General features: G+C 43.6%; 1 protein-coding gene across 2 annotated transcripts; it reads right to left on the reverse strand.

Annotated features, from left to right (window-relative positions):
* Positions 1-30: 30 nt before the first annotated feature.
* On the reverse strand, positions 31-20,730 carry LOC149320833 (uncharacterized). Of its 2 annotated transcripts, XM_089503354.1 has the most exons (5): positions 20,596-20,730; positions 19,855-19,977; positions 15,315-15,416; positions 9,295-11,295; positions 31-86 (listed from the first exon to the last, which is right to left on the reverse strand). In XM_089503354.1, exons 1-5 carry the CDS (start codon positions 20,618-20,620, stop codon positions 43-45), a joined length of 2,295 nt encoding a protein of 764 aa, XP_089359480.1. In that variant the 5' UTR covers positions 20,621-20,730; the 3' UTR covers positions 31-42. The 2 variants fall into 2 exon arrangements, with proteins under 2 accessions (XP_089359480.1, XP_089359475.1); XM_089503349.1 differs by lacking the exon at positions 31-86 and having other exon boundaries at positions 6,406-11,295.
* Between the last annotated feature and the right edge of the window lie 353 nt (positions 20,731-21,083).

Below are 21,083 nucleotides of genomic sequence, written 5' to 3' on the forward strand. Positions count from 1 at the left end.
AGGTAGAAAGTGCTGGGTTGGGGGATGGATCCAGTTACCTGTTCAATCACAGAAGTAGAGATATACAATTTCCAGACACTTTGAAGCTGTGGAGAGAAAATAAATTCCTCATTTTTTTGGCAACCTCCCCCCCAGATATTTGGGGGAAATTGAGAAATGTAACCTTAGCACCATTTACAAATTGAAAGTCACTTTGGGAAGGTAAACTGCATTATATATACCTTGACTTGGCATAAAAATATTGTGTTTGATATATTAAAAGTACAGTTTATTCAGAAAATAATTATGAATTGAAGTCTGTTTTTTCAAGTTTTGCTTTTTGTTACAGATGAAGCTACAAGGCGCAGGAAATGTTAAGGAACACCTGGACTATAAGGAGTAGCATTTGCCAGGTTGTGCGGAACAGGGGAGGAAAGCACACCAAAAAAACCCCAACTTAAACATAAGAAACCATCCACATCAGTAAAACAAAGAAAATTATTTAATCTCTACTCTTCATAGTGTTAACCAGATCTAGAGCACTCATTCCTACAGACAGAACTGAGAAGAGGAAACCTAGGAATTGCAATGCTAAAACATTAGTGTCTTACCGAAAAGTTTAACCACGATTGAGTCTCTCTTATCTGGAATTCCAAAATCCAAAATATTCCAAAATCTGAAATTATCCCCATGGATGACGGAGACAGTGACACCTTTGCTTTCTAATAGTTTGTTGTACACAAACTTGGTTTCACCAACAAAATGATTTAAAATGTTGCATATCATATTACCTTCAGACAATGTGTATAAGCATAAATTAATGTTGTGTCCCACCTCCAAGATATCTCCTTAGGTATATGCAAATATTCCAAAATCCAAAAAACCCTCCAAAATCCAAAACGCTTCTTGTCCCAAGGGAGACTGAATCTGTACTATGTAGATTTTAGAAACTGTATGGAGGGAATACATATATGAGCACTTTGTCTTAAAAATTACGTTTGCCATTTTAAAAGAAAATACCCATTTTTTTCTAGTTTCAGTTTTTCCTTGGAGAAGGGGGAAGCTTAGCGAGAAATGTTTTGTTTTTATCCAAATGTTTTCTGTAGTCTTCTGGGCCTTCCCGTCTCTGCCTCATGAGCCTTACATTGTAATGACTTGTGCAAGCATCTCCAAATGCCTACCTGAATTTTTGCATGGATGCAGTTGGCTGTAAGAGAAAGATCTTTTTTCTTTTTTCTTTCAATCAGCATTAGAGAGGATCTGCACTTGTCGGTCTATTGCAAATCACCCCATCATCTACCAACAGAGCAAAGCTAAGGAAAGATGATTTAGGGAACTACACCTCCCAAAATCCCCAACACAGTAAGATTGACTGGATGTTCTGGGCAATGTAATTAAAAAACTTTCCCAAACTTTGCAATTGTTAAGGAGCAACCTTCTGTCAACCACTGCCTAACTCACCTTGTTATGTCTACACCTAGTAATATTAAGACATATTCACACACAATACTGTGCAGGGTGACCACATGTCCTCCTTTTCCAGGATGTCCTACATTTCAGCCTTCTGGCCAGGAGGGATTTCAAAATGCCCTCCATTTTGAGCATGGCTAAGAAGCATGCATTTATATTTACATTAGTATATGGAGAGATCTTGTAGCTCCTTTGAGACTAACTGAAAGAAAGAAATTGGCAGCATGAGCTTTTGTAGACTTCAGATGCATATTTATATTAGTGTTTTTAATGGTGTTTTAATTAGTGTTTTACTACATACTACATTTACAGCCTACATTTTTCTTGAACGCTCTACATTTTGTGTTACCTTGTCTTCCTTTGCGGTACGGGGAAACATTTGCACAGTGACTTTTACCACCATCATCCCCAGCCCAGCTCAGCCCTTGCATGGCTGATGATCTACAGAAAGTTTAAAAATGGCAACTCTTAAGCAACCCAAGATATTCTGAGACAGAATGATGATCTTTTCTGTGACAAAGGCTATTACGCATCAGTAGAAAGAGTCCATGAGGCATTTTAATAAGTGGCTCTCTAATTATAAGCTCTATGGCAATTGAGCAGACTAAAAAAGGATAGTGAAACAAGAATGAACTTTAGAGTATGTTATCTGGTAAGTGGTGGTGAGGACTTGAATCAGGTAGCTTTAAAGCCGACCTTGCCCAAATTACTTTTTCAGAACTTTGTTGCTCACTGCCTTCAGATCCACTTTGACTTAGGGCAAATGTATGAATGAGAGACCTACAACAACAACAACAACAACTTCTTCTTATAATTAAATTTTTATTGAGTTTTTACAATAAAATGTACAGAGTCTGTACAACAATGACAAAACAACAACAATTGACAACATGAACCAGGGCTATGTGTCTGATGAACAATTATTCTGCAGCAGAATCATGCAATTTGATTCTCAGAGAGTCTGTCTTGTCCAGCTGGAGAGTGTCTGTCAGCTATTATTATTATTATTATCATTATGTTATTATCATCATCATCCTGCCTTTCTCCTGATATAGGGACTCAAGGCAGCTAACAACAAAATTAAAACAGTACAAGTTTAAACCAATATACAAGTCAGGTAAGATACCAACCAAGTGCTTGTCTGACCTCAAAACAAGACCAAATTCTGGGTGTATTGGCAGGAATACTTATAGGACAAAACATATCCTGAGGCACCATCACTCCTGTCATTGAAGGGATTCCAATCTTAATTGATCTTTCCTGGCTAGCTGCCCCGGATTCCCCCATGCTAAGCCAGCAGGATCTCCAAATATGATCCTCATATGGCAATAGCAATTTATATTTCTGTACCGCTTATCAGTGAACTCAGCACTCTCTAAGTGGTTTACAATCTGTAAACCAATTGCCCTCAACAAGGTGGGTATTCATTTTACAAACCTATAAAAGGATGGGAAGCTGAGTCAACCTTGGAGCCCTGCGATCGAATTCACAACCTTGTGACCACAATATTGGCATTTAATCATTGCACCAACAGGGCTCCCAGTTTCCTGCACTGGGGATGCTCTCAGCTACCTGCCTAAAATTCCCTTTTGGTATCAAACTAATGTCAAAAAGAGGGAGTGCAACTAGACTTTGGGGTAACACTGGGCTGTAACATTTGGTACTTGATGGACTTTTCCTCTTTAAATTTAAATGTACCTCTGAATACCAGTTGCAGGAGTATTAAGAATTGGGAACAGGGCTCTGTTCTTTTCTAATCTTTTTGTGGACCTTCCAAAAATATATTTGCTGTGTCTGTTGGAAACAAAGAGCCCAAAGCTGTGTCTGCACTGGCCAAATAACACAACTTCCTCTCATCCCCATAATGATCAGTCTATATCAGGGGTAGGCAACCTGCGGCCCGCGGGCCGGATGCGGCCCGGCAAGGCCTTGGGACCGGCCCCCGCCCGGTCCTGCTGCCAATTGCCACTGGAGCCTTTGGCCTCTCGCGTGAGGGCGTGGGGCCATTGGCCTATCAGGAGGAGGTGGGCAAGGGGGGCAATTGTCTATAGAAGCCTCCGAAACATGCGTTTATATTAACATTTTTTTAAAAATCAGCAAGTTTTTTTGCGTGTCCCCCACTTTTTTAAAAAAGTGACCTCCATTTGAAGATTTTGTCTTACATTTGTCCCGGTTTATTTATTTAATTAATTTAAAAAAACTATTTAATTATTTAATTTTTGGCTTCGCCCCCCCCCCCCCCAGTTGTCTGAGGGACAGCAACCCGGCCCCCAGCTCAAAAAGGTTGCCTACCCCTGGTCTATATGATACAGAGCCCAATCCCCGATGCTGGTGTGAACTGTCCTGACAACATACAATCAGTTCTGCACCGAAACCACACTATACCACCCATAAAATGGATTTTAAAAACTCACCTTTTACTCTGAATCTTCTGTAAATCTTTCCAGGGTGACACTGGGCAGCTGTTCACACACAGTGCCAGTTGCCACTGCTGCCAGCTCAAGGCAATCCCTCTGATGTCAGAATGAGGTGCCTAGCCATGTGATTGACACTTGGCAGGGATGTCACTAGTGAATGTGAAGGTACAGACTACCTTAAGGGAGAGTGACACCACTGCTCTCCAAATGTCTAACTTTTGGCAGAAATGGGGTGTGCCACTTGCTTATGTTCCTTTAAAAACCTGGAGCTCAGCAGAAAATAATTTATGGGTGTGGCAAGAATCAGTGAGCAGAGAGAGTCCTCATTTAAATACATATACACATACACACACACACACACTTTTTACTTTTTGGCAGACATTAACCATAGCATCATGCTGGAGGACTTAGAGCTTCCTAGAAAGAGCTCTTCTCTAGGCATTTGTAGGTCTTCCGGTGCAATTCTATGGTCAGCTCCAGCAGATTCCTAGACAGGTGTTACTTCTCAGGTTTTTTTTAAAAAAGTGGTTTTTTAAATTTTGTTTTTTCCACTTCGTGCCCCCTTAACCCCAGGGAATGTGGAGAGCCCACTGTACATTGGAAGGCTCAAAGTTTCTTCACCCCTCTCTTAATTATGGGTTGTTTAAGTGCAACATGCAGTGTAGCCAATAGTGAGAGTTGATTGTGGTCCCACAACATCTAGAGGGCAAAAGGATGTCAACCCCTGCTCTTGATGTTATGTGTCATAGAGCAACAGCAGGATCTGAGACAAACAACATAGAAATAGCAGGTACATTTCTATACTGCTTATCAGTGCACTTAAGCACTCCCTAAGTGGGTTACAATGTGTAAGCTAATTGCCCCCCAAAAGCTGGGTACTCATTTTAGTGACCTCAGATGGATGCCAGGCTGATTCGACCCTGAGTCCCTGGCTGATACTGAACTCACAACCTTGTGGTTTGTGAGTGAGTAGCTGCACTACAGGCATCTAATCACTCCACCACCAAGGCTCCTATGTTTGCCCCTCACCCCGATTGCATCAACAGAAGCTCACCAGATGGACAGCTTCAACGGAGTTGAAGACCACTCTGTTCAGGGCAGGGTTCCCAGGCATTGCATAATTGTCACTTGCTATTTGATGTTCTTTTCTTGCCTGTTTTATTGAATCATTTCCTGTATTGCTATGTATTTTATATGTATTATCCTACTAGAGAGGCCCCTTCCCCACCACCACTCCCTTTGTGTCGTGTCTTTTTAGATTGTAAGCCTGAGGGCAGGGAACCGTCCAATTAAAAAGATTGTATGTACAGCGCTGTGTAAATTTACAGCGCTTTATAAATAAAGCTTAATAATAATAATAATAATAATAATAATAATTCTTCAACGCTGGCAAAAGGACAACTTTTTCCATCTCACTGGATGGCAGCAGTCTGGCTTAGGGATTGTGTGGTGGACAGTATGGCACAACTGCCTCCATTCCCTAATGGTGGAGGGACAGCTTAGGAGCTACTTCTATTCCCCACACATTTCTTGCCATCTCCTCAATACCAGGATGGCTGGTTCTAATCTGAGGGCATCTGGTGTGGCCATTTTGCTGGAGCTAAGCAAGTTTAGTTAGTGCTTGGGCTGGAGACTGTGTGTAGCTAGCACTGGGGGGAAAGGTGGGATCCAGATGTACTAAAATAAGAAAACCAGAAGCATTTTCATTGGCTTCACTCAATTTGGTATTCTTGAGTCATTTCTTCTGACAGTAGTGACTTAGCAAAGTTCCAGCTCAAAACATATAAAATAACAACACTGCCTGCCTTAGAACATAGGTAGGTCCTTTCTCCCATCACAACAGACCTAACATGAATCCACATCCATTTGGAACCAAGAAAGAGAGTACGAGAGGTTGAAATCTGCTTCTTTTTTTGTAATAGGCTGAACCCAGGAGTGGCACCTTTTTGCGCTGTCGAAAGGGTGCCGTAACTGCAGTGGCACAGCTATATGGTGTCCCTTTGGTGCTGCATCATTTGGACACAGCGCCAGAGGTGTGTCATGACGCCTCATGGTGTCTAGAGTGGCACGCGGCATCATGGTGCCCTTGGAGCAAAGCCAAGGTGGTGCGTCATCTAGACCCGATGCCCTGACTCCGTTCCCAAGCTGGCCTTTTAGGCCGGTCTGTACAGGGCCTTAATAGGCAATGTAGGATATTAGTAGTCCTAACCTAACCTATATACATTACAAGTGGAATCAATAACCCACTGTTACTCTTACCCAAGTCCCCCCCCCCCAAAAAAATGCTTTCTCTGCCCATTGGTCTAGGTTTTCTAGTGCAATTCTATGGTATGCTTCTATGGTATGCTTCTGGTAGAAGATGACCATCAAGTCACACTGAAGGATCTAGAAATGCCTAGAGAGGTGTTATCTCTAGGAATCTCTAGGTCCTCCAGCATAACTGTGGTCAACTTTCTGTGGAAGTAATTCAATTCAATAGGATTCACATTTATCCATGATTCCGCAGCTTCCTCAGTAAGTCTATGGATGTATCCCCCACAGATATAGGAGTCATATTGTACACCATAAAAATTAGAGCTGGAATTTATTCAGGGACTCACACTTTTGTAAGCAGACTTACATCTGCAAGAAATAAAATTGAGCAGTTTTTTTCACATCCGTATTCAGCAAGGGCCTGCTGCTTTGTTACTAGGCAAAATGACCACTGTGCATCAGGATCAATGCACAAAATGGGACCCGATGAACATTAAGGCACCAGTTAGGGAGTGCCAACGTGCATCGGTAGAGCCCAATGCGCATTGGAAGACTTTTGCAAGTGTCTTGTTATGAATCTTCACAGTTCACTAACAGGGCTCCTTATCAATTCTACTACATAGATAAATATACATAAAGTTGAGGAACACAGGCTGCAATAAAGATTTGCAAAATGTCTTATTGTTACACATTATTAATTATTCTGCTAGTTACAGGAAGGACAGGCGCTGAAGCCTTGTCCTCAGCCAGTGGAAATAAATCTCACTCCTGCCACTGCTGCATTTTCCAAACTCTTTTGAGATACATGTTCACAGTCATAAAATCTAGAAAATTCTGCTTTTTATTGCTAACATCTATTTATTAACAGCATTTCTTTGCCATCTAGTTTTTAAAAAGTCCTCTGGGCAGCATATGGTAACAATCAAAGGATTACATTCGATAAAAAACAATAAAATAGCAAAGAATAGAAACTGGTAGAACACCAAACCAAAACTCAACAGCACATAAATATAAGAGCTGAGACTCCTAAGAGCGCTGGATCATATTCATTACTCCTGCTGTCCTTCCCTAAGTTGTGAAACAGACTAAATTTGCATTGCAGTACAGTTTGACACCGCTTTAAATGTCGTGGCTCCATCCTATGGAACTGCAGGATCTGTAGTTTCCTGCGGCACCACAGCTCTCTGAGAGAAGGCTAAATATCACACAAAACTACAAATCCCAGAATTCCATAGATTTGAGCCATGGCAGTTAAAGGGGTATGAAATTGCATTATTTCTAATTGCACTGTTTCTGCAGTATAGAGTCCGCCACAATGGTGGCTCCTTGTCAGTAAGGTAATAAGGCACCCCAGCAAGGGTCTGTTGTGTCTCATGGCACATGTTTCAAGCCTCAGGCTGGAAGATAATACTCTTTTAATATCTGTAAGTATTCATCAGATGGCAGATAGTAGGTGTTGGGCAACTGTGAAGGGCTCAAGAGGCATTCCCTCCTAAACTCACCCCCATTAAGCTGAACCTCTCTTGACAATTCCTTAAGAACACCTTTTCCCTCCAGGCTTAAACCAAGCCAAAATGAAGTCTTGAATCCACCACTTCACTGGATTACAGCCCAAAATACATGATGTGGGAGGAAGGTCTGGGTGCTGTTACACATTTCTTATACATTTTTGGAGGAGCAGGTATTTTCTAGAAAAATACCTCTGGGAAAGCATGGCTACATCTGCAATGCCAAAATAATGCAGTTTGACATCACTTTAACTGCCATGGCTCAAAGCTATGGAATTCTGGGATTTGTAGTTTTTGAGAGGTTTAATCTTCCCTGTCAGAGAGCTGGGGTGCCACAACCAACTACAGATCCTTGGACTCTGCAGCATTAAGCCATGGCAGTTAAAGCAGTGTCAAACTGCTTTATTACTGCAGTGTAGATGCAGCCCCTGTGAATATTTTTTAAACATGGGAGTGTTTGGTTACTAAGGGGGATTTAAGTGTTCAAAAGTGAGGTCTGGGATCCATCCCTGGAATACGCGTTCCACAACTGCATTATTTTAGGACGCCCAGGAAAAGGCAAACTTTATAAATATTTCAAAATAAGTGAAGAATCCAGTTCTCCAGAGATGGACAACTGTCTGCCAAGAGAGAGGCAGCAAAGAGACAGAAATCACCCAACTTCACACTTCGAACAACAGAGGTATATAATATATAATAGCTTCCCAGCCACCCACCTTTCCCTAACTCTTATTATATTAGCCTAGCCTTCTTTATATAGCCAGGCAAATTAAATGTTAGCATTGGCAGGTTATCTCTTCTATCTATAAAATTCATCCCCATAATATTTCTAGTCCTATTGATATTTCTGTTTCTGGAAATAAAATGCAATTCAGTTATCAAAGAGAAGCAAAAAGTAAATGTAACAGAACACAGATACTAAGATAATCTTCTGGATTCAAAATTCAAAGACAAGGCCTGTCCCTTGAATCTTTCTCCATACTTTGTACACACATTTCCCCCCTATGAAGATAATCTCATGTTGAATATGTAAGAAACACAATTGCAATTAAGCAGAAATAAATGTTTTTCTCAACTGAAGGCAGTAGTGGAATGGGGGGGTGGGCCATTGTATCTAAAATTTCTGGCAGACAGAAAGCTAGCATATCAGGGATCCTCTGAAGTTTGTTTTCACCCAGTCCATATTCAAATATGTAAACTTTACCCATTGGCAGCTGTATTTATTTATTATATTTATTTGTATCCCACTCTTTTCCCAGGACTGTAAATCCAGGAAAAGCTTTACCACACAACAGAAAGGCCAGAAACATCTCATAGTGTTGTCCCCTGGGAATGTCTTATGATGCCTAGAATGAATCCTGCTCCAGGTTTTTCCCCACCCCACCAAAACATAAGCCTTTTTTAGAGTTGCTCTCCTGTATGACTTCTCTGGTGTCTGATAAGGTTTGATCTGTCACTGAAGTTTTTCCCACAGTGGGAGCATTTGAAGGGCCTCTCTCCTGTGTGAGTCCTCTCATGTGCAAGTAAATTGGCACTCTGGTTGAATCCCTTCCCACACTTGGAGCATTCATATGGCTTCTCCCCTGTGTGGGTTCTCTCGTGTTTAATCAGACTCGATTTGTACGGAAAGCTTTTCCCACACTCTGAACAAGTATATGGTTTCTCACCAGTGTGGGTCCTCTTGTGCACCACGAGGGTTGTTTTGTTGGTGAACATTTTGCCGCAGTGTGGACATTTATATGGCCTCTCGCCTGTGTGGGTTCTCTCATGTATAACAAGATTTCTTCTTTCGTTGAAGCTTTTCCCACAGTTGGTACACTTATAGGGTTTCTCATCCATGTGGATCCCCGTATTTCTCATCAAAGTTGAGGCACACCTGGAACTTTCCCCAGATTCTGAGAACTGAAATGCTTTCTCTACCTTATGAGTTCTCGCATGCCTGAGAAGGTTTGACTTTTGTATGAATCTTTTCCCACACTCCAAGCAAGTGTGTGGCTTCTCTCCTGTGTGGGTTCTCTTGTGCTTTATCAGGCTTGATTTGCTGGTAAAGCCTCTCTCACAGACTGAGCATTTATACAGCTTTTCTCCAGTGTGGGTTCTCCTGTGCACAACCAGGGTTGATTTGTCACTGAAGCGTTTCCCACACTCACAGCACGCATAAGGCTTTTCACCTGTGTGGGTCTTTCGGTGCTTCATGAAGTTTTGCCAGTCGTTGAAGGGCCTCTCGCAGTCAGAACATTTATGGGGCTTCTCTCCCATGTGCGTCCTCTCATGCACAATGAAGTTGGATTTCTGGCTGAAGCTTTTCCCACATTCATAACATTTATATGGCTTTTTCCTCACGTGGGCTCTCTCATGTAAGAGAAGCTTGTACTTCTTTCCATTACATGGTCTTTCATGAGACAGAATCTTTAATTTTCGAATGATGCTTTTCCCACAGGCTGAGAACCAATATGGTTTTCCTCCTGTTTGAGTTTTCTTGTGCCTGATGAGAGCTGACCTATAACTGAAGCTTTTCCCACAGTCCAAGCATGCATACAGCTTCTCTCCTCTATGTGCCTGCTGATGCCCAATAAGGCTTGATTTATTCATAAACGTTTTCCGACAGCTAGGGCACCGATAGGATTTCTGTCCTGTGTGGCTCCTTTTGTGGATAATGAGGCTTAAGCTGTGGTTGAACTTCTTTCCACACTTTGAGCACTGATAGGGCTCCTCTTGTTTATGTGTCATCTCATGAACAAGAAGGTGTGACCTCTGAACAAAGCGTTTTCCACACTCTAGGCACTGATATGGTTTCTCTCCTGTATGGATTCTCTCGTGTATGAGAAAGTTGGACTTTTGAATGAAGCCTTTTCCACAGTGTAAGCATTTATAGGGCCTTTCTCCCGTTTCCATCTTTTCATGCCTTAGAAGAGCTGATTTGTGACGGAAACTTTTCCCACACTCCGAACATTTGTACGGTTTCTCTCCTGTATGGGTTCTTTCATGCCTGGTAAGGATAGACCTCTGACTGAAGCTTCTCCCACACTCAAGACATTTATATGGCTTCTCTCCTGTATGTGTTTTCTCATGTCTGACGAGGCTAGACCTCTGAGTGAAGCCTTTCCCACACTCAGAGCACTGATACACTTTCTCACCCATATGGATTCTTTCATGGATGAGAAGGCTCAAGCTGTGATTGAACTTCTTCCCACACTTTGAGCACTTGTATGTCTCCTCTTGCTTATGGGTTATCTCATGGATGAGAAGGTGCCACCTCTGAACAAAGCTTTTCCCACAGTCTGAGCACAGATATGGTTTCTCCCCAGTATGGATTCTCTCATGTATGAGGAAATTTGATCTCTGAATGAAGCCCTTTCCGCAGTGTGAGCATTCGTAAGGTCTCTCCCCTGCTTCCATCTTCTCATGTCTGAGTAGAGCTGACTTATGGCGAAAGCTTTTCCCACACTCTGAACATTTGTACGGTTTCTCTCCTGTATGGGTTCTTTCATGTCTTGTCAAGATAGACCGCTGACTGAAGCTTCTCCCACACTCAGAACACTGATACGGCTTCTCTCCTGTATGTGTTTTCTCATGCCTGATAAGGCTAGACCTTTGAGTGAAGGTTTTCCCACAGTCTGAGCATTTATTTTCTTTATCTCCTATGTAGCCTCTTGGGTGGCCTTTTTCTGTAAGAATAAAGAGGGATTCACAGTGTGAATAAGCAAAATCTCTTGAGAAGAAGCTTACTTAGGAAGGACAACATCCCCCTCCTGCCATGCTATGCTCTGTACAGAAGAGAAAACTTCACAACAATTCTTTTAATGACAATATGTATCCCACCCTCAGGTTCAGGGCTGATTCTCACACCTATATTTAATGATTTTATCATCTGCCTTTCTCCTGATATGGATCCCTAGGTGACTTACAAAATAAATTATAACAAAGTACAGATAAAAAGCTGTTGGTAATTTTTTTTAAAAAAAAAACCAAACATTTAAATAACCAATCTTATTAAAACATTACAATTTAGAACAATATAAAAGCATTCAATAACAACAAGAACAATGTTTATTTATAATGCCATTTTCACCAAAGGACAGTACATCAGAACATATATACAATTTAAAAAAATGAATAGCAAGCAATAGCTCTAGCAAGTACATTTCCATACTGCTTTTCAGTAAACTAGCACTCCAAGCGGTTTACAATGTATAAGCTAATTGCCCCCAACAAGCTGGTTTTACCGATCTAAAAGATAAAAGGCTGAGTGGATCTTGGAACCCTCCTCTAGGATTGAGCTTACAACATTGTAGCTGCAGTACTAATGCTGGGGGTTCAGTACAGAATGATAAAACACAACAATATAAATGCTAAAATGATATACGGTCTGCCCTCCAAATGAAAGCCCCTGTGCACTAGCCACCATTATCTGTCTGTACAAGGGGCAATGACCAAAGGTACCCTTGGAGTGACCATGCACATTTGAACCACAGTTGTCACTGATTTCTCCTTTGTCTCCCCACCCACAGATCATGAACAATGAACTGGGCTTCCTGGAAGGAGTTGGCCCCATGCATGGGTGCCACTGTCTGATCATACCACCACTGGAGCAGAGAGAAGAATTCATCAGCTGCAAGAACAGCTACTCCATCCTACTCCAGGGGACCTATGACCACATGGGGTGCTTCATGGATGTGTAGACTAGCTGGAGCAGGAGGACACACAATGCACGTGTTATCTGCAACTCTGCCATCTTCGAGACCATGGAGTCTGGCATCTTGTGGCAAGGAACCCAACCATCACTGTGATGGCCCAGCAGACTGGCCCGCTCCTGCTCCTGTTCTCCAACAGTGCCTATCCCATATGGAAGTGACTCATGAAGCCATACCAGGGCATCACCAATGCCAAGATGATACTGTTCAACAAGAAACTGAATCACATCAGGAATGTGGGTGCCTTGCTGGCACGTTGCATGTGGCCAAGGAGAAGCTCATCCCCATCTTCGCCTCATGCATGATCCTCCACAACCTGTACGAGACAAAGGGCAGGGTGTTGGACGAGGGCCACTGCCACAGGTGCCAGTTCATGCTGCCCACCCCGGGGGCACCCATGAAAGACAATGAAGACTGAAAGGGAGGCAGTGTGAGAAGCCATGGCAAAGTTCTTCTACACAGGGAGAATGTGACATTTTTCTGTCTCACACACACAACCTCAGGATGCCAATCTAACCTGTCATGCAAAGCAATTCAATAAACATGTCCCATCATCCACCTTCTGTGTATCGCTATTATTAATGCTTGCATGTAGTCATTCCCAACCATATGCTCAAGGGACACACACACACACACACACACACACACACACACACACACAGAGAGCAAGGGTGCAAAAGTCCAAGGAAGGGACAGCTGGCACCAGTGATCCTGGCCACTGAAATAAACATCACTCCAATGTCTAACCAATGCTCCAAAAATGTATCAAGTCCCCCCAGTCCATGCCTTCCCAATGACAACCCAATAGTTACTATTATGGTCACCCAATAGTTGTGAGCCCTAGGTACAACCATTGGGGTCCTGAATTAAACTTGTCTTGCAGGGGTCTGGACTGGACAGTGCAAGGTGAGCTGAGACCCCCTCAGCCACACCAGCACTTAAATGGTCATGCAGCTGTGTGAAGGGAACCAAGACTGTACAATGACTGCCAGGAGGATCATGTATTGGAGCAACAAGGAGGTGGGCATCCTCCAGGACAACCTCAACCTCATGATGAGCAGCAACAAACCTCTGGGTTGCCCATGCCCTCTGCTACTGGGGCTTTGAGAAGGCAACCCTTCAGTGCCACACAATGTTTAAGCACTGAAGACTGTCTTCTTAAAAGCCCTGGAAGAGTATGGAGAGGAGCCCTGTTAGGAATCGGCCCATCTTCTACCACTGGCTCCATGCCTTCTGAGTGAGGGCAAGCCAGCCAAGTTGTCTGGAAAGATGACCTCCAGGTGAGTGCTGGGTCCATGGCCCTATCCCCTCCAGCCCTGCTTATCTCTCCCCCTACCACATGTTATTATAATAATAATAATAATAATAATAATAATAATACAGTAATAGGTTTTATTTATATACCGCCCAATCACTGGGAATCCGAGCGGTTTACAACAGAGGGGATAATAGACAGTTCCCTGCCCTCAGGCTTACAATCTAAAAGACATGACACAAAAGGAGAAGGGAATGGTGAAGGGGAGAGGACATCAGGTCCAACAGTTCTTCTCTCCCTCTGAGGCCTGGACCAAGGTAGATGGACCAGAGAGAGGGCTCTTCTTCTTCAGGTTAGCCCTGGTGGAACTGGGTCAGCCTGTTCTCTCCCTCACCGGCCAAAAGATGACAGTAATGGAGGGAGGGGCCTCTATCTTCAGACTAGCCCCTGATGACGCTGGGCCAGCCTATTCTCTCCCTCCCAGGCTGAAGGATGACAATTACGGAGGGAGGGGCCTCTTTCTTCAGACTAGCCCCTGATGACACTGGACCACCCTATTCTCTCCCTCACCGGCTGAAAGATGACAGTTATGGAGGGAGGGGCCTCTTTCTTCAGACTAGCCCCTGATGACGCTGGGCCAGCCTATTCTCTCCCTCACCAGCTGAAAGATGACAGTTATGGAGGGAGGGGCCTCTTTCTTCAGACTAGCCCTGATGACGCTGGGCCAGCCTATATGACTAATGGTGTCCTTCATGTCACCTTTCTGTATGTCTCACTATTCCGGTGAGATTTCTTCAGGTGTTCCAGACCACTAGATTGTCTCCATATGGCTATGAGGTGAGCTATATCCACAGAGCACCAGGACACCTCTCTCCCTCTTCTTGGCTTGCTCATAGATGCCTCTGTCATTACGCCCGCTGTGGGTGACAATCCCCAACAGTGCAGCAGGACAACGGTGAGCACGTGTGGTGGTAAGCCAAGAGCAGTGGCGCCGGAGAGTGCATGGGTGTCCAGCTTGGAAGTGAAAGTGACAATATATAACTTTCCACCACTGAAACATACGGCAGAGAAAGCTTCAGCTTCCTGCAATACACAGGCTGCATGCCCGGGACTGCTATGAAAGTCCATCATTTTTAGAAGCGCTCCTGCGTCTTTACACACAGGATTAGGGTTAGGGTTAGGATAGAGAACTCCTTTGGCACTGCTCTAGCATCAGGGCATTTATATGTAGGGTTGAAGGTGTGTACTTTCAGGGCTAGGTCAGATTATTCCAGGTTCTTTTTAGTCTGGCTTTTCTCTGCTTAGTGTGGCCATGGAATGGCTTACAGCTGCTTTGAGGGCATGCGTCATGTAAACGCCACTTGATCAAAGCAGCCAGAAAATACTTTATTTGGCTCATCTGTATTGGGCCTTATAGTATTAGGATGGTAAACAAAATGAGACATTTATTACATTTATTTTCACTTTGAAGACACAAATGGTGTATTATTTAGGAACCCAGACTTACATTGCAGAATTAATGCAGTTTGACACAGCTTTGACTGCTATGGCTCTATGCTATGGTATCCTGGGATTTGTAGTTTTGTGACATATTCATCCTGCTCTGTCAGAGAGCTTGGGTACCACAACAAATTACAAATCCCAGGATTCTATAGGATAGGGTCAGGGCAGCTAAAGTGGTGTCAGATTACTTTATTTCTTCGATGTGGATACATCCCTGGCTAAAACAAGCTCTCACCTGAGGAAGCAGGCAAGAAGGCTTCATTCCTCTCAGAGCTCTGGCGATACACAACCCAAAGATGTTCGTCCTCTTCCTTCTTTATGATCACAGAAGGAAAATCTGGTTAGAGGAAAGACAAAAACAAAAACATTTCATATCAAAGTACTTTCAGGTATTCAAAGCATTTCTTCATATATTTCCTAGGTTTAAACATTATAGAAGTAACAGATGACTGAACTGAGGCTGTTGTACTTCTTTTCATACCATGAAACTGTGGGATTCGCTGAGAAAGATAACAGTACTTGGTAAAATGGAAGGCAATAGGAAAACAGGGAGACTACACTACAGGTGTATTGAGTCAATCTAGGAAGCCATGGCTGCCCTGAGTTTACAAGACTTGAGCAGGGTAATTGAGGACTTGGAAGTCTCTCATTCATAAGTGTTGTTGTGATGCGCCTTTAAGTTGTTTCCAACTTATGGCAACCCTAAGGCGACCCTATGATGGGGTTTTCTTGACAAGATTTGTTCAGAGGAGGTTTGCCATTGCTTTCCCGACACTAAGAGTGTGCGACTTGCCCAAAGTCACCCAGTGGATTTCCATAGCCAAGCAGGGATTCGTAATCCAACACTCAAACCACTAAACCACATTGCTTTCTCATTCTCTTTCTCAATCATAGAGTCACCATAAAGCGAAGCCAATAACAACCACAACAAATTATACAAAAACCTAGTGTGTTAGCCATTGTCATGCATTAATTTTTAAAACTATATATCAAAGAGCAAAAGCTCTTTGGGCAATTCACAAAATAAAGGTTAAAAAAGCAAGATCTTAAAATGAGTACAGTTGTCCCTCCCTTTTTGCGGACTTGGGAGTCCCCAGTTTTGCTCTTCGTAGTTTGAATCAGTGGTTGGTTGACTCTACAGATGCTGAGCGTGCTGATATGGTGGGCCCACTGTATATGGCTGGCATCCTAAACAGCAGTGATTCCCAACCTTTTCTATTCGGGAAATGTTCGGTTAATATTCACACGCCCTACAAAAGTACTCTCAGCCCTCCACATTTGCTAGGGTTAGGAGCACAGGACCCTTGTGAATGTGGAAAAATGGCAAATAACAAAAACACTTGCTTTTACCTGAGAGATCACCACTCTAGGAATTTCTAGGTCCTCCAGTACAACTCTGTGGTCAGCATCTGCCAGATATTGACCATAGAACTGTGCTGGAGGATCTGCAAATGCCTAGTGGAGTGTTCTTTCTAGGAATCTCTAGACCCTTCAGTGCGATTTTTGTTTAAAGTTAACCACAGAATTGTGCTAGAGGACTTAGATATTCCTAGAGATAGGGTTGCCATAACCCGGCCCCTGGCCCCTCCCATCCCGGATGCCGCCAAAAACCGGGACAATCCTGGTTGCAGTTGGGTTGCGGCACTTGACTGCGCTGCCCTCCTCCTCCTCCACCGCGCGGAGGAGGAAGAGGGCCACACGGCCTGAGGCGGAGGAGGCGAAGGGGGAAGCCCCGCGCCACCCTCCCCGCCTCCCCACGCGCCACCCACACCGCCTGCGCCGCCTCCCCGCGCGCCCCCGCGCCACCCACCTCCTTCTCCTCTGCCTCCTCTGCCCCGCCCCCAGGCTGCGTGGCACATGGAGGAGGGGGGAGGAGAAGAAGGAAGAGGAGGAGGAGGAGGGGGAGAGCAGAAGGAGCAGAAGGAGGAGGAGGGGGGAGCAGAAGGAGGAGGTGGTGAGTGGCCAGAGGCCTCAAGGGTTTTTTAAATTTTGTTTTGCGTGCTTTAATTGCTAACAAGTCTCCCTTGCTTTGACAATGATAGTGTGGTGATGATGATGATGATGATGATGATGATATGAGTCAGCTTGAGAGGCATGCAGGCACTGTTTCTGAAGCCGAGAGAGTGTTACCTTCCAAAGTGTGTTTTGGGTGCTTTTAATGCTAACAAGTCTCCCTTGCTTTGACAATGATAGTGTGATGATGATGATGATGATGATGATGATGATGATGATGATGATGATATGAGTCAGCTTGAGAGGCATGCAGGCACTGTTTCAGAAGCCGAGAGAGTGTCACCTTCCAAAGTGCCTTTTCTGTGTGTTTTTGGTTCTGAGGTATGGTCAATGTAAATTGCTGTGATTTTTACAAACTCATGCACAGTGAAGAAAAACCAAAGTCCCTTGACCAAGTACACACTTCTGAGAAGTACACTTGGTGCAAGAACTGTGAAACCACCTTGACGTGTTCAATATGCATAGCCATGTTAAACCATGCTAAGTGTTAAACACAAGGGTTTGGTTATGGAATAAGCCTTTGATGCAAGAAGCCATGTTAAGTAAAGCCATGTGAAATGCCCAAATCTGCTGTTGTCTGTGTTTTGGAATGGAGGTTGGGGGTGTTTGGCCAGAAAGGGAAGTCCATTTCTGCCATCTGTCTAGAAATAATGCCCAAATGTCCTCCATTTTGATCATGCCTAAGAAACATGCATTTATGTTAACATTTTTTAAAAACCATCAAATTTTTTCACATGTCCTCCATTTTTTAAAGAGTGTCCTACATTTGAAAATGTTGTCCTACATTTGTCCCGGTTTGGAGGTCCTGACTTACCTAGAGAGAACATATTAATGAAATCCATGAATAATCAAATCTGCAAAAATCAAAGCTGCAAATGTGGAGGGGCGAGTATAATATCACATTTGAAAATGAGGAAGTTTAATTTCTAATTTTTAAACTGTAAATTGAACTACATACAATATTGCAGGTACTGACAAACTGAACTTTTTTTAAAAAAGCTTTTCACTCAGTGTATAAACTGCCAATCTAAACTGAGTAATTACATTCTAATTTATTCAGCAATATTTTTAACTACTGTAAATTGTAAAATTCTCTCCTTTGGATTAAACAAACGATGGAACTACTATCTATGCTACACAGTCACCTACTACCATTTTTCAAGGTACACTGAAAGCGGGCTGAGTGATGAATTGCGACTTGTCACACAAGACACAAACCACTCTTTATAGCACCCCCTGAAATTCTACCTCGCACCCCCTGGGGTTGCAGGCACCAAAGGAACTCCTGCTATACAGTATTTACAATGCTGTAAACACATTGTAAATTTTGGAATTCATATTGTACCTACATTGCAAATTTTGGACCTACGTTGTAAATTCTGGTCATTGTAACACTGCAACAAGCAAAAGAGACCCTTAGAAGCTAGGAAGCCACCCCGCCACAGGCATTTCCAGGGTACTGGGGAGATGAACAATGACTGAAGAAGCATCCATCCCTTTCCTGGCAGCAAGGTGCCAGAAGAGCCCTGGTGACATAGTGGTTAAATGCTAGTGTTGCCACAATGTTGTGAGTTTGCTCCCAGATGGCCTAATCCTTCCATCCTTTTGTAGGTCAGTAAAATGAGTACCCAGATTGTTGGGCGCAATTGGCTAACAGATTGTAAACTAGAGAATGCTGAGTTCACTATGAAGCGGTATAGAAATGGAAATGCTACTGCTATTGCTAAAATGTTTTGCAACAGGGAGCTGCAGGGCACCCTGGAGGTCCTGTTGCAGCTGCCTGACTTGTAAGGTAGGTATTTAGGGGTTGCATCAGGAAACACAGCTACAGTGATGGAGTTCTATTACTGCAGCGATGTCTCCTGATGTAAGACCTTGGCCAGGGGTAGGCAAGCTTTTTGAGTCGGGGGCCGGGTTGCTGTCCCTCAGACAACTGGGGGGCCGAAGCCAAAAAAATAAATAATTAAATAATTTTTAAAAAATTAATTAAATAAATAAACCGGGACAAATGTAGGACAAAATTTTCAAATGGAGGACACTTTTATAAAATGGAGGACACGCAAAAAAATTGCTGCTTTTTAACAAAATGTTAATATAAATGCATGTTTCGGAGGCTTCTATAGACAATTGCCCCCCTTGCCTGCCGCTTGCCCCCCTTGCCCACCTCCTCCTGATAGGCCAAAGGCCCCACGCCCTCATGTGAGAGGCCAAAGGCTCCGGCGGCAATTGGCAGCAGGACCGGGCAGGGGCCGGTCCCAAGGCCTTGCCGGGCCGCATCCGGCCCGCGGGCCACAGGTTGCCTACCCCTGACCTTGGCCATAAGTATAGTGTGTGTGCATAAAAATGTAATGGGGAAGCACATAGTCATATGAACATGCGCCAGTAATCTGAAATAGTACAGCCAAGACACAGCTAGTCCTCATATAATTTCTCCAATTTCTGATTTTTACAATGGGCCCTTGGTATTCACTGGGGTTTGTCTCCAGGACCTTCCATAGATACTAAAACCGGTGGATACTCAAGTCCTACTATATACAATGGTGTAATAAAATGGCATCTCTTACATAAAATGGCAAAATCAATGCTTGCTTTTTGGAATTTTGGGGCGTTTTCAAGCTGTGGATCATTGAATCCATGGAGCCGTGAATATGGCAGGCCAACTGTATATCAAAGGGATCTTAGCTTAATTCGTAGGGCGAATCACGAGAGAGTCAAGCAGATGTCTTTGATAAAAGAGTGAGAAATCTGGGTCCATTGCTCACCTGAAATTTCTCTTTCCTGGGGAGACGAGTTCAGTGACTTCCCTTCTTGTTGTGACTCTGATGTCAGCCATGGCTGGTTCTCTTCCTCCTCCTGCTCTACCTTTATTATCACATCCGGAAGTTCTGGTCAAGGAGGAATAAGACAGACACAGAAAGGATCAAGGGTACTGCAAACGAATGCAGCAGGTGGAGCGTTAGTTTAAGATTGGGAAGACCCAAGTCCAGATTCCCATTTGGTGATGAAACTCACTAGGGTCTAATCTGAATTGCAGAAATAATGCAGTTTGACACCGCTTTTAGTACCATGGTTCCATGCGATCAAATTCTGGGATTCATAGTTCTGTGAGATATTAAGCCTTCCCTGTTCAGCATTTAAAACTGGTGTCAAGGTTATTTCCACAGTGCAGAGGCACCCTGAGAAGTCTAAATATCCCCCCAACAGACTGCCAATCCCAGTTATCCACAGGATGGAGCTGTAGCACTTAAAGTGGTGTCAAACTGCGTTCTTTTTGCAGTGTAGAATGCACCCTCTGCTGACCAAAAAGGGATCTACTCTGGATCTAATTCAGATGAGGATGGGAGGAAAGGGCCATGAAGGGAGGTTGCAGGTATTCCCAGACCTCCATAAAAAGTGGGGTGTTGGAATGCCTCTTATTTCCAAATCTGCTTCCCCCAAAATCTCCATTTCTTCCCCTCCTGCCCACCTCCAGAAACCCAAATCTCTCTCTTCCTCTGACTCACCAGCTCCTCCTTGCAATCTCTGCATGGCAGCCTTGCAGAATGGCAGGATTCCCAGTTTGGATTTAGGATGGAAAGAGGGACACCCAAATCCTAAGGTTCAGGATGGAGGGAGAAAAGGGAACCTGGGAAGCACCGGGGGGGGGGGGGCAGGAAGGAGGGTCACTCCTCCCCTCTTCATTTCCCTTAAACCCACCTCTCCCTCCCATCTATATTTCTCTCTCTCTCAGCCTGATCCAGTCTAGGAAAAGAGATCTCTCTCTGTTTAACCCATTGAGCAGTTTCTCAGAGTGGAAAGGCTGGGGCAAGGAGAGGGCAGAGCCCTCTCCATCATAATAATGGTGATAATAATAATAATCATGATGATGTTGATGATGATGATGATGATGATAAGGAAAGACTTATAAATGGAAAGACTGTGGCAGGGAAAAGGCAGAGCATCTCTCCATAATAATAGTAAGAGTAATAATGAAAACTTATTATAAATGGAA

This window comes from Sceloporus occidentalis, unplaced genomic scaffold, assembly GCF_023333645.1.
Source record: "Sceloporus occidentalis isolate IW3139 unplaced genomic scaffold, rSceOcc1.0.p SCAF_1, whole genome shotgun sequence".
In the NCBI taxonomy this organism is placed as follows: domain Eukaryota; kingdom Metazoa; phylum Chordata; class Lepidosauria; order Squamata; family Phrynosomatidae; genus Sceloporus; species Sceloporus occidentalis.

Excerpts from the sequence above, each read along its gene's own strand:
- LOC149320833 (XM_089503349.1), bottom strand. The coding sequence starts at position 20,620 with ATGCAGAGATTGCAAGGAGGAGCTG. Across the intron at positions 19,978-20,595 it reads GAGATTGCAAGGAGGAGCTG|AACTTCCGGATGTGATAATA; the intron begins GTGAGTCAGAGG and ends CTCCTTGACCAG. Across the intron at positions 11,296-15,314 it reads CTTCTTGCCTGCTTCCTCAG|AAAAAGGCCACCCAAGAGGC; the intron begins GTGAGAGCTTGT and ends TTATTCTTACAG.